Below are 13,520 nucleotides of genomic sequence, written 5' to 3' on the forward strand. Positions count from 1 at the left end.
CACTGGTGGGCCACTGAGGTGGACATTATGTGCCAGGCCTTCTTGGGCTTTGAATTCCACTGATGTGGGCCACTGAGGTGGACTTTGTGTGTCAGACCTGCCTGGGCTTTGAATTCCACTGATGTGGGCCACTGAGGTGGATTTTGTGTGTCAGACCTGCCTGGGCTTTGAATTCCACTGATGTGGGCCACTGAGGTGGACTTTGAATGCCAGGCCTGCCTGGGCTTTGAATTCCACTGATGTGGGCCACTGAGGTGGAATTTGAGTGCCAGACCTGCCTGGACTTTGAATTTCACTGATGTGGGCCACTGAGGTGGACTTTGTGTGCCAGACCTGCCTGGGCTTTGAATTCCACTGATGTGGGCCACTGAGGTGGACTTTGTGTGCCAGACCTGCCTGGGCTTTGAATTTCACTGATGTGGTCCACTGAGGTGGACTTTTTGTGTCATACCTGCCTGGGCTTTGAATTCCACTGATTTGGGCCATTGAGGTGAACTTTGTGTGCCAGACCTGCCTGGACTTTGAATTCCACTGATGTGGGCCACTGAGGTGGACTTTGTGTGCCAAACCTGCCTGGGCCTTGAATTCCACTGATGTGGGCCACTGAGGTGGACTTTGTGTGCCAGACCTGTCTGGGCTTTGAATTCCACTGATGTCGGCCACTGAGGTGGACTTTGTAGGGTAAGTTCCATAAAACAAAATTGACTTTTTCATTTAAATTGTTCCAAAAATTGACGCTAAACAGGACTTACCATGAAGTAAACAAACCAGGACTGACTTCTGCAAAACATTGAGAAATAAATAGCGCAAAAAGAATGACTAACTGGTTATCCAGCTTAGAGAGCTATAGCATGATGAGGCCCGAGCTGAGCTACTAGGGATAGTATTTTTTCAAGTGTTGAGCATTCCATGGCCTTTTACCCCTCTTGCCTTGGGCATCTTCCAAGTAATATGCAGCTATTCCAGCTTTTCCTATCACCTTGAATGGGCCTTCATACTTGGCCTCTAGCTTTCCTCTTTCCCCTGGATGTTGTATCTTTCGCATAACCAGATCTCCTTCCTGGAAAACCTTAGGGTATACTCTTTTGTTGTAGGCCTGGGTCATTCGTTTGCGATAGGCTGCGAGCCTAATTGCAGACCGGGACCTGTGCTTCTCAAGTAAGTCCAAATCCATTGCTCGCAGTTCTTGATTGTTTGGGCCTGATATGAATTCTTAATGTATGGAAGGTAAACACGACTATATTAAAATCGTACCCTCAATCCAATAACAAAAGAAATCAAGAAATTGCCCGATCTTGAAAACAAGTAAAAAGTTTTGGATTAACCACCTCTAGCTTACAACGAAACTAGCAACAGTAATTACGAAGAAAACAATTGATCACAACGGGACCTTCAGAAAACCTATTTCTGACAACCCACGAGGATAATCAATCGACAAACGCCACAAAGTTGAAAACTTTGATAAGTTTGATTTTTGGGTAAGCAAAAGCTTAATAAAATTCTAGAGAGAATTTTGTATTGAATAATCAATAATCTGAAATCTTAATTGTTATATTTAATAATGAATGTATATGTTGTATTTATAATACAACTACAAAATAATAAAAGATATCGCAAAATAATTCAAAATATAGCTAAAGATATCAAAGATATCTCCTAAAAGTCAATAATCTGAAATCTTAATTGTTATATTTAATAATGAATGTATATCTTGTATTTATAATACAACTACAAAATAATAAAAGATATCGCAAAATAATTCAAAATATAGCTAAAGATATCAAAGATATCTCCTAAAAGTTTCCTAGTAGGAATAAAACTCTCAAAAATAGAAAAGAATATCATAAATACTCATAAATCCGAAAACACACACTACATGCTATACTGTGTGTAAGTGCGGTAGCGCTGGAGCGCTAGGACGTCAGCGCTGGAGCGCTCCGTACAGAGCTGGAGCTCCGATGGACTAGCGCTGGGGCGCTTCAAAATACGAAGGTTTGGCGCTGGAGCGCCTGTTTTGAAGCGCTGGAGCGCTGTCCTGTCGTGAAAATCCTTCATTTTCTTGATCTTTTTGGCCTTCAATAGCATTATAACATCTCTCAAAATGATCTTCAAGCATTCCAATGTCCATTATCAACGATTGAAGCGCATCTTTGAATTTCTTAGCTCGTCCTCTCGTAATCGGTCCTCTTGGCATCTCCAACGGATCCTTAATCACTTGATCAACATGCGAGCTATCCATGATCGCATCATCCTCCCCTTCTTGAAAAGGATTTGTCCTCAAATCTTGATCATCTCCTACATCAAATGGAGACAAATCAGAAACATTGAAAGTAGCACTGACGTTATACTCACCTGGTAAATCTAATTTGTAGGCATTGTCATTGATCCGCTCCAAGACTTGGAAAGGTCCGTCTCCTCTGGGTAACAATTTAGAACACCGCTTCTCCGGAAAACGCTCCTTCCTCAAGTGCAACCAAACCCAATCACCCGGTTCAAATACAACCTTTTTTTTACCTTTATTTGCTTGCTTTGTGTATTGCAAGTTCTTTTTCTCAATGTTCGCTTTCACCTTCTCTTGCAAATTTCTCACAAACTCAGCCTTTTTCTTTCCATCCATACTAACCCTTTCACTCATAGGCAAAGACATCAAATCCAACGGGGTTAAAGGATTAAAACCATACACAATTTCAAATGGTGAAAAATTGTAGTATAATGCACACTACGATTATATGCAAACTCCACAAATGGCAAACATTCTTCCCAACTCTTCAAATTCTTTTTAATTATAGCACGCAACAAAGTTCCTAATGTCCTATTAACAACCTCAGTTTGACCATCCGTTTGAGGATGACATGTAGTCGAAAATAGTAATTTAGTACCAAGCTTGCACCATAATGTTTTCCAAAAATAACTCAAGAAACGAGTATCTCTATCAGAAACAATACTCCTAGGCATGCCATGCAATCTAACAATTTCATTAAAGAACAAGTCCGCAACATGAGATGCATCATCAGATTTATGACAAGCAATAAAATGAGCCATTTTCAAAAATCTATCAACCACCACAAACACAGAATCCCTCCCCTTCTTAGATCTTGGTAATCCTAAAACAAAATCCATCGAAATATCTACCCATGGTTCACTAGGAACAGGAAGTGGGGAATACAATCCATGCGATTGTGTCTTAGACTTAGCTTTCCTACAAGTCACATATCTCTCACAAATACTCTCAACATCATGCTTCATATGTGGCCAATAAAAATGTTCATGCAAAGTATCATAAGTTTTAGCCACACCAAAATGCCCCATCAAACCACCCCCATGTGATTCCCTAACAAGTAATTCACGTATGAACGATTTAGGAACACATAATTTATCTTCCTTAAACAGATATCCATCATGCATGAAAAATTTATCCTTCGGACCATGCAAACATGACACATAAATCTCACCAAAATCATGATCATTGGCATACAACTCCTTCACATACTCAAATCCCAAAAACTTAGAGTCCAGAGTAGATAGAAGCACATACCTTTGTGATAGAGCATCTGCTACCACGTTTTCTTTCCCTTGCTTGTACTTGATAATATAGGGAAAAGTCTCCACAAACGCCACCCACTTGGCATGTCTCTTGTTCAGCTTTTGTTGTCCTTTGAGATGTTTCAAAGACTCATGATCCGTATGAATCACAAATTCTTTTGGCCTCAAATAATGCTGCCACGTTTCAAGAACACGAACCAAGGCATAGAACTCTTTGTCGTAGGTAGGATAATTCAAGGACGCTCCACTTAGCTTCTCACTGAAATATGCAATCGGTCTCCCACCTTGCATCAAGACACCTCCAATTCCTACACCTGACGCATCACATTCAATTTCAAAAGTGTTAGAAAAATCAGGTAATACAAGTAAAGGAGCATTAATTAATTTTTGCTTAATAATATCAAAAGACTTCTCTTGCTCCTCGCCCCAATGGAATGGAACGTTCTTCTTTATCACCGCAGTCATAGGAGCCGCCAAAGTGCTGAAATCTTTTACAAATCTCCTATAAAAACTTGCAAGACCATGAAAACTCCGAACTTGACCAATAGAAGTAGGCGTTGGCCAATCTCGAATTGCACTTACCTTGTCCTCATCAACTTTGACACCTTGAGCACTCACAACAAAACCAAGAAACACAAGTTTTTTTTGTACAAAATACACACTTTTTCAAATTAGCATACAAATGTTCAGCCTTTAGTGTGATTAACACAATCCTCAAGTGTTCAACATGCTCATTCAAACTTTTACTATACACCAAGATATCATCAAAATATACCACAACAAATTTTCCAATATAAGCACGCAAAACATGATTCATTAACCTCATAAAAATAATAGGTGCATTAGTTAACCCAAATGGCATAACCAACCACTCAGACAACCCATACTTAGTTTTAAAAGCAGTTTTCCATTCATCACCTTCTCTTATCCGAATTTGATGGTAACCACTCTTAAGATCAATTTTACTAAAGATGCTAGAACCATACAATTCATCCAACATATCATCTAGTCTAGGAATAGGATGCCTATACTTGATGGTAATATTGTTAACGGCTCTACAATCAACACACATTCTCCATGAACCGTCTTTCTTAGGCACTAACAAAACAGGTACAGCACAAGGAGACATAGACTCACGCACAAATCCCTTATCAAGTAGTTCACTTACCTGCCTTTGCAGCTCTTTTGTTTCTTCCGGATTACTCCTATAAGCTGGACGATTCGGTAATGCACTTCCGGGTACAAGATCAATTTGATGCTCAATTCCCCTCAAAGGTGGTAGTCCTTGAGGTAAATCCTCCGGAAATAATTCTTCAAATTCCTGCAAGAGAGAAACAACATTGCTCGGAAGATTTTCGGCTATATCACTTGTGTTAAGGAGAATCTCCTTATAGAAAATCAACACAAGTGGAGTATGCACATGTAAAATCTCTCGCAACTCACTCTTTTGGGCCATGTATATTTTTTTATCGGCCTCTTTCCTCTCAATTTTTTTCTCATCTTTTTTTCTTTCATTTTTTTTTTCTAAGGCCATCTCACTTTTTTGTTCACTCTTTTTTTCGGCCTCTTCTTTCTTTTTATTTTGTAAATGATCCTCCAATATTTGCTTTGGAGTCATAGGCAACAATACAACAGATTCCTTTTTCATAGTAAAGGAATAACGATTTTTAAACCCATCATGTGTCACCTTCCTATAAAATTGCCACGGTCTACCCAACAAGATATGACACGCTTGCATAGGCACCACATCACACACCACTTCATCTCCATATTTCCCAATTGAGAAAGGCACCACAACTCGCCTAGTCACTCTCACTTCAGAACTATCATTAAACCACTGCAATCTATAGGGTTGAGGATGCTTTGAAGTAGGCAAACTCAATTTCTCAACAAGCTCGCTACTTGCGACATTGGTACAGCTACCACCATCAATGATGACACTACACACTTTGTTTTTCACAAAGCATCTAGTATGAAACAAATTTTCCCTTTGATTTTCTTCCTCTTCCTTTTGTTGCACATTCAACACTCTCCTAGTCACCAACAACTCTCCAACGACTGCCTTATATCCCTCGTCATCGGGATCCTCCAACGCAGGCATATCATCATAATTCTCCTCCTCACTCTCCGATTCAACCTCACCACCATCATTCACAATCATTATTTTTTTGTTAGGACACTGACTAGCAATATGACCAAGACCTTGACATCTAAAGAATTTAATATCCCTAGAACGATTATTGGGAGTTTCAAATTTACCTTGCACTCCTTGCTTTGGTGTTTCTTGCTTGGTGTCAAATTTTGGTTTGGACACCGGCTTGACATCCTCTCGTTTGCCAACGTTTGGATGCCAAGGTGTAGTAGTTCCTCCACCCGAGGACACTCGACCAATGCCTCTCCTTTTAAGCTGTAGCTCCACTTTCATAGCTAATTGTACCATCTCTTCAAGATCCACACAATGTCGTAGCTCCACTTGGTCGTGAATATATCTATTCAAACCACACAGAAATCGAGCCACTGTTGCCTCACTATCCTCCTCAATGTTAGCCCGGATCATAATAATCTCCAACTCCTTGTAGTAGTCTTCTACACTTCTCGAGCCTTGCTTCAAATTCTGCAATCGTTTAAACATATCACGATAATAGTAATTAGGAACAAACCTTTTCTTCATTATTTGTTTCATCTCCTCCCATGTTTCAATAGGCCTCTCACGATTTCTCCTCCTAGATGTAGTCAGTTGATCCCACCAAATTAGAGCATAATCTACAAACTCAACAACCGCTAACTTTATTTTTTTCGAATCGTTGTAGTTGTGGCAGTCAAACACCGACTCCACTCTTATCTCCCACTCCAAATAAGCCTCTGGATCTGATTTCCCATTAAACGATGGAATTTTCATCTTAATGCCATTAATATTCCCATCTTCTCTACCCCCTTCAGTATACCTCCCTCGCATTGCTTCTCTTCTATTTCTTCCATCCTCTTGACCTCGCCTATTCCTACCCGAATTCTCACCAAAACTCTCATCATCCTCACTAACTTCAAGTTTACTTATCCTTTCATGCATTGTTTCCAACTCCGCTCTCATTGCTTCCCTTATCATTGTACTCAAATCTTCCTTTGAAAAATTTTGACTATTTGAACTCATCGTACCTGCAAGAAAAAAGTTAGTAATAAAATTCCTCACACAAGTTTTCACAAGTCCCTCCAAACGAATTCACTCAATCACTCTTTTTTTTTTTTTGTCACTCAAAATTTATGTAGGCTTTTGCTTGGTAAAAGTGAATCAAACTCTCAAGCTCACAACTTGTAGACACTTGAAGATTGACTCTCGAAGACTGACAAAACAAAATGAATAAATTTATGAACACTCGAATTTTGACTTGAACCCAAGGATGAACAATTGACAACAAGTTATCTTGCTTCTTCAATATTTCTTTCTTTTTTTTTTTTGAAGCTTTCGATCCTTTCTATTTTTTTTTTATCGGTTTTTTTTTTATATAAATTGTAGCACAAGACACGAGACTTGGATAACAAGTTTGAAAGAAACGACACAAAAATTCGACGAAGGAAATATTCCAACGAAGAACGATGAAGAACGGGTAAGAAGAACGCGAAGAACAGAGATAGATGAAGATAGATACTTACTTGATTCAAAACCTTTGCTTTGATACCAAATGATATGAATTCTTAATGTATGGAAGACAAACACGACTATATTAAAATCGTACCCTCAATCCAATAACAAAAGAAATCAAGAAATTGCCCGATCTTGAAAACAAGTAAAAAGTTTTGGATTAACCACCTCTAGCTTACAACGAAACTAGCAACAGTAATCACGAAGAAAACAATTGATCACAACGGGACCTTCAGAAAATCTGTTTCTGACAACCCACGAGGATAATCAATCGACAAATGCCACAAAGTTGAAAACTTTGATAAGTTTGATTTTTGGGTAAGCAAAAGCTTAATAAAATTTTAGAGAGAATTTTGTATTGAATAATCAATAATCTGAAATCTTAATTGTTATATTTAATAATGAATGTATATGTTGTATTTATAATACAACTACAAAATAATAAAAGATATCGCAAAATAATTCAAAATATAGCTAAAGATATCAAAGATATCTCCTAAAAGTTTCCTAGTAGGAATAAAACTCTCAAAAATAGAAAAGAATATCATAAATACTCATAAATTCGAAAACACACACTACATGCCGTACTGTGTGTAAGTGCGGTAGCGCTGGAGCGCTAGGACGTCAGCGCTGGAGCACTCCGTACAGAGCTGGAGCTCCGATGGACTAGCGCTGGGGTGCTTCAAAATACGAAGGTTTGGCGCTGGAGCGCCTGTTTTGAAGCGCTGGAGCGCTGTCCTGTCGTGAAAATTCTTCATTTTCTTGATATTTTTGGCTTTCAATAGCATTATAACATCTCTCAAAATGATCTTCAAGCATTCCAATGTCCATTATCAACGATTGAAGCGCATCTTTGAATTTCTTAGCTCGTCCTCTCGTAATCGGTCCTCTTGGCATCTCCAACGGATCCTTAATCACTTGATCAACATGCGAGCTATCCATGATCGCATCAGGGCCGTATGCCATGATCCTGGCACTCTCTTGTCCGATCTCTTCTGGGAGAATAGCTTCAGTCCCATACACCATGCTGAAAGGGGTTTCACCCGTACCGGATCGAGTTGTAGTTCGGTAAGACCACAATACTGAAGGGAGATCGTCTGCCCACTTGCCCTTGGCTACATCCAATCGTGTCTTAAGGGCTTGGACTATCGTTCTGTTGGTAACTTCGACTTGTCCATTCCCTTGCGGGTATGCTACAGAGGTGAAAACTTGTTCGATCTTCATTTCCTGGCACCATGCCCGAACTTTGGATCCACAGAACTGTCTCCCATTATCTGATGCCAACCTGCGAGGGATTTCGAAGCGGCACACTATATTTTTCCATAGAAAATTGAGCACTTCATTTTCTGTAATTTTGGCTAAGGGTTCGGCTTCAACCCATTTGGAAAAATAATCGACTGCGACCAACAAAAATTTTCTTTGTCCTGTGCTAACAGGGAATGGCCCCACAATATCCATTCCCCATTGATCAAAAAGACAAGCGGCCACCACTGCCTTCATGTATTCTGCAGGTCTCCATTGTAGGTTAGCATGTCTCTGACAATTATAACAAGAATTAACCAGATCTGCTGAGTCTTTTCGCATGGTTGGCCAGAAGAATCCTGCCAAAAGTGCTTTTCGAGCTAGGGCCAGACTGCCCAGGTGACTGCCACAAGACCCTTCATGAATTTCTCGTAAGACATAATTGGCCTCATCAGGACCCAAACATTTTAACAAAGGCTGAGAGAAAGATCGTTTAAACAGAATTTGATCGATCACGACAAAGCGGAGAGCCCTTCTCTTAACTTCCTTTGCTTTCTTATTATCACTCGGTAATTCTTTCTTGATTAGATATTTGTGCATATCATATCGCCAGTCTCCTTCCGGCACCTGAGCTATAATTTCACCAGAGTTTCTAGTTGCAAAACAAGTTCCCGACCTGCGACAATGGGATCAGATCGGTTACTCAGAGCACTGGCTAAGCGGGCCAAGTGGTCTGCCTTAATATTTTCAGCCCGGGGGATGAGCTCTAAGTTCAACTCGGTGAACCCTTCTTTGGCTTTGTCTAATGCTTTGATATATCTTAACATCTTCTCATCTTTACATTCAAATCTCCCGTTTCTTTGTTGGATTGCTAATTGGGAATCGGAATACAGATTAGCTCGGGAGATGCCCAAGTTTCGTGCTGCTTTGAGCCCAAGCAATAATGGCTCATATTCCGCTTCATTGATTGAGGCCTTGAAGTCTAACCTGATTGAAATATTAGTTTCTTCCCCCCAAGGTGAGATGATCACAATTCCAGCTCCGCACCCGGACTGACATGATGGCCCATCTACGAAAATCTTCCATAATTCTTCTTGTTCTAGTTGTACTGTCTCTGCTAAGAAATCAGCTAGGGCTTGAGCTTTTATGGCTGTTCGGGGCTCGAATTTGATGTCATACTCACTCAACTTTGTAATCCATCTGATAAGTCTCCCTGATGCATCTGGATTAGCTGCAATTTTTCCCAGAACGCTGTTGGTGAGCACCGTGATGGGGTGTGACAAAAAATAAGGACGCAATTTTCTCGCAGTGATAACTAAAGCTAAGGCTAGTTTTTCCTGCGTTAAATAGTTGAGTTCAGCTCCCTTCAAGGCATGACTCACAAAGTACACAGGCTGATGATTTATTCCGTCCTTCCTGACTAGGACTGAACTGGCTGCTCGGTTGGTCACTGCCAGATATAAGAACAATTCTTCCCCTTGGATAGGCTTATTCAGCACAGGAAACTGCTTTAAGTAAGCTTTCATGTCCTGGAAAGCTTTCTCACTTTCATCATTCCATTCAAAATTTTTCGTTTTTCGTAGTGCCTTAAAGAAAAGGAGGCTTTTATCTGCTGATCTGCTTATAAACCGGGCCAGTGCTGTAATTCTTCCTGTTAATCTCTGTACTTTCTGTATATTCTTGGGGGAGCTCATAGTAATGATGGCTTGGACCTTTTCGGGATTAGCTTCGATTCCCCTTCTTGTAACCATGTAACCCAGAAACTTTCCAGCTCGGACTCCGAAAGTACACTTGCTGGGGTTTAGCTTAAGCCGATAGTGCTTTAAAGTCTGAAAAGTTTGAGTTAGGTCGGTAATGAACTGGTCCGCAGTTCGGGTCTTGACCAGGATATCATCTACATAGACCTCGATATTTTTTCCAATTTGCTGCTCGAATACTCTATCCATCAACCTTTGGTATGTAGCCCCGGTGTTTTTGAGTCCAAACGGCATGACCACATAGGAATAGGTTCCTGCTGATGTGACAAAACTGACCTTGTCTTTGTCCTCTTTTGCCAAGGGAATTTGGTTATATCCTTGGTAAGCATCCAAAAAGCTAAGTAATTCATGCCCTGCAGTGGAATCGACAAGCTGGTCTATTCTAGGTAAGGGGTAGCAATCTTTAGGGCATGCTTTATTCAAATCTCGAAAATCTACACACATACGCCATTTTTTCGTAGATTTCGGGACTAAGACTATGTTAGACAACCAGGTCGGGAAGTGGATTTCTTCAATATGCCCAGCCCTGAGTAGCTCGTCCACCTGCTCCTTTATTACTGCATCTTTTTCAGGACCGAAGTGCCTTTTCTTTTGAATAATATGGCGATAGCCCTTTATTACATTGAGCTTGTGCTCTGCTACTTCCCGATGGACCCCTACCAGGTCTGAAACTGACCACGCGAAGACGTCTTTATTTTTTTGCAAGCATTCCAGTAGTAGTTGCTTCAACTCTGCTTCAAGGGTACGTGCAATTTTTACCATCCCTGAAGGAGGGGAGATCATTATTTCTTCAATTTCTTCTTCAGCAGTGACAAATGTGTCTTCTATCAAGTTGACTTTTTTCATGCCAGCAAATCCAGGTCTGTCAACATTATCAGTCCTGGCTACTTTTTGCTCTATTTTGACTTCCTCCACATAACACTTTCGTGCAATAACTTGATCATCTTGCACCTCACCGACCTCATTACCCACTGGGAACTTAATTTTCTGATGCAGAGCTGATGCGACGGCCATGAAAGTGGTCATGGCAGGTCTACCCAGTATGGCGTTATAGGCAGACGGAGCGTCTAGTATAATAAAGCTCACAATCCTGGTCTTGCGACCATTGCCTTTCCCAAGAGTTAGGGGTAGATCTACTAACCCAACAGGCCGGATTGCATGACCCGTGAAACCAAAGAGTGATGTGACGACGGGCTCTATTTTGTACTGTCCCAGGTCCATTTGATTGATAGCTTCTTGGAATAGAACATTGACAGAACTGCCTGAATCCACAAATATCTGGGCCACATCATAATTCGCAACCATGGCCCTTATTACCAGTGCATCATTATGGTTGTTAGCAACCCCTTTTAAATCTTCCGGCCCAAAAGAGTGGGTCGGGCCAATGTTGACAGTTTGACTGTCAATCTCCATATTTATTAATTTTCGGCTGCTAGTTTTCCTAGCTCGATTGGAATCTCCATCAGTAGGGCCTCCTGAAATCATATTGATAATTCCCCGAGCAGGCGGAGCCGGTCTTTGATGAGCTCGGTCATCCCTGGGCTGGTCCTGATTTTGGCGATTGAAATCCTCATGAGGAGGAGCAATCCTGGCTCTCTATCTCGATCTTCCTCGTTGTTTCCTGTTCGGACGGTACCCCTCTTGTCGGATCAATATATTTTTTATTTCAGAATGTTGTTGTATTATCCTCTCAATCTCCTGATCTAATTGTCGGCAGTCTTCTGTAGTATGCCCGTACTCATTATGAAAGTGACAATATTTATCTGATTTCCTGTTTCGGGGTCCATTTTCCATCCACGGAGGCCTTTGTGTGAGTTTTCGATCGTCACAAATTTGTAGGGCTCGGACTTTACTCATGCGTAAAGGAGTGAAAGAGGTGAATTCTCCCAACAATGCAGGTCGAAATGGCTGTCCCATCCCTGAATTATTGTTTGGAACCCTATTGTTCTTTGGACTTTTCGGCCGTTCCCTCTTCACAGCTGCCCGAGAAACCTGTATCTCTTCCATGTTGACATATTTTTCAGCTCGGGCAAGTAATTCTTCATATGTTTCTGGTGGCCTCTTTATTAGAGATTTAAGAAAATCTTTTGTATCCAACCCTTGCATGAAGGCACTGATGAGCAGGTCTGGAGTAGCCATGGGTACCTCGAGAGCCAAGGCACTAAACCTGCGGATGTATGCTCTCAAATTTTCATGTTCTCGTTGCTTGATTGCAAAGAGGCTGAAAGTAGTGGTAGGATGATTTTTGCTGCTAGCAAAGTGATGCAAAAAGGATTTGCTGAAATCCTTGAATTCCTTGATCTCCCCAGGACGTAGCATATTGAACCATTGCTGGACTGGTCCTATGAGAGTAGTAAGGAAAGACCGGCACTTAATCTGATCAGAATATTTATGCAACAGAGCTGCATTCTCAAAGCATGCCAAATGGTCTTCAGGATCCCCTTTGCCATCATACTCCCCAACATGAGGCAATTTGAACTGATTGGGGAGGTCGGCGTCCAATATCTCCTGAGTAAAAGGAATGTTTCTTGTTGTGTTAGCTAGGTACCCGGACTGTTTTTTCCTTAACTGCTCCATCTCCTCCTTCAACTTTCTGATTTCATCGAGGTGGGCATTATGATCAATGTGCAGTGGATTGGCCCCTGCTCTTTCTGCAAAAGCCCTCTGAATAGCCTGAGCTACTAGTACCTCTAAATTTGGGTGATCTCCATTCTGATTAGCCATCGAAACTCTTTTTCTTCAAATTCCCACAGACGGCGCCAATTGATGATATCGAAATTTTACCTCGGGTTCGGTCTGGTAGAATGCATCCTCCAAATCTTCTATGAAACAGGTCGAGTTGGGTATCAATGAAATCTGCGCAAGCAACAGCTAGGTCAAGGGGCGCCGAAGGTGTTTTCGGCGTGACCCCTCCGATGCCTAAGTTAGTGTCTTGAAGGCAGAGGGTATGATTAATGCGAAAACTGAGAGATATGAGTGCGTGAATGTAAAAGTAAGTAATGAATAATGAATACCATAACAGTACCTGTATTTATAGGAAAAATAGAGTAAGTTACCTAATCGAATTATAACACGTCATGGAGTAGGACTCTTCACTCATTGGTCCGCCCTTGAGTTTATCCCTATATCATTCATATCTGTGTAATGGTCAAGCTTATCTCCAATGTATTCAAGTTCCACTTGACCTATAAAACATACCAAGCCCTATTGGGCCCCAACTCGAGTCAGCTCACTAATAAGCAGCCCAGGTCTTGACATGCCCTAATAGGTATAAAACTAGGCTGGACCTGATATATAATAATAATCCCAAAATTGGGCCAACCCATAATGAACGGGTTCGG

General features: G+C 41.0%; 1 protein-coding gene and 1 pseudogene across 1 annotated transcript; both read right to left on the reverse strand.

Annotated features, from left to right (window-relative positions):
• Window positions 1-1,963: 1,963 nt before the first annotated feature.
• On the reverse strand, window positions 1,964-9,022 carry LOC140862044 (uncharacterized; annotated as a pseudogene).
• A 2,753-nt stretch (window positions 9,023-11,775) lies between these two features.
• Window positions 11,776-12,903, reverse strand: LOC140862046 (uncharacterized). Its single transcript, XM_073265051.1, has one exon. The coding sequence runs from the start codon at window positions 12,901-12,903 to the stop codon at window positions 11,776-11,778; it is 1,128 nt and encodes a 375-aa protein (XP_073121152.1).
• Window positions 12,904-13,520: the final 617 nt, after the last annotated feature.

Source organism: Henckelia pumila, chromosome 4 (assembly GCF_033568475.1).
Source record: "Henckelia pumila isolate YLH828 chromosome 4, ASM3356847v2, whole genome shotgun sequence".
Lineage (NCBI taxonomy): Eukaryota > Viridiplantae > Streptophyta > Magnoliopsida > Lamiales > Gesneriaceae > Henckelia > Henckelia pumila.

What these genes read in the sequence shown, in the direction of transcription:
- LOC140862046 (XM_073265051.1), bottom strand. Translation starts at nt 12,903, where the DNA reads ATGGCTAATCAGAATGGAGATCACCCAAATTTAGAGGTACTAGTAGCT.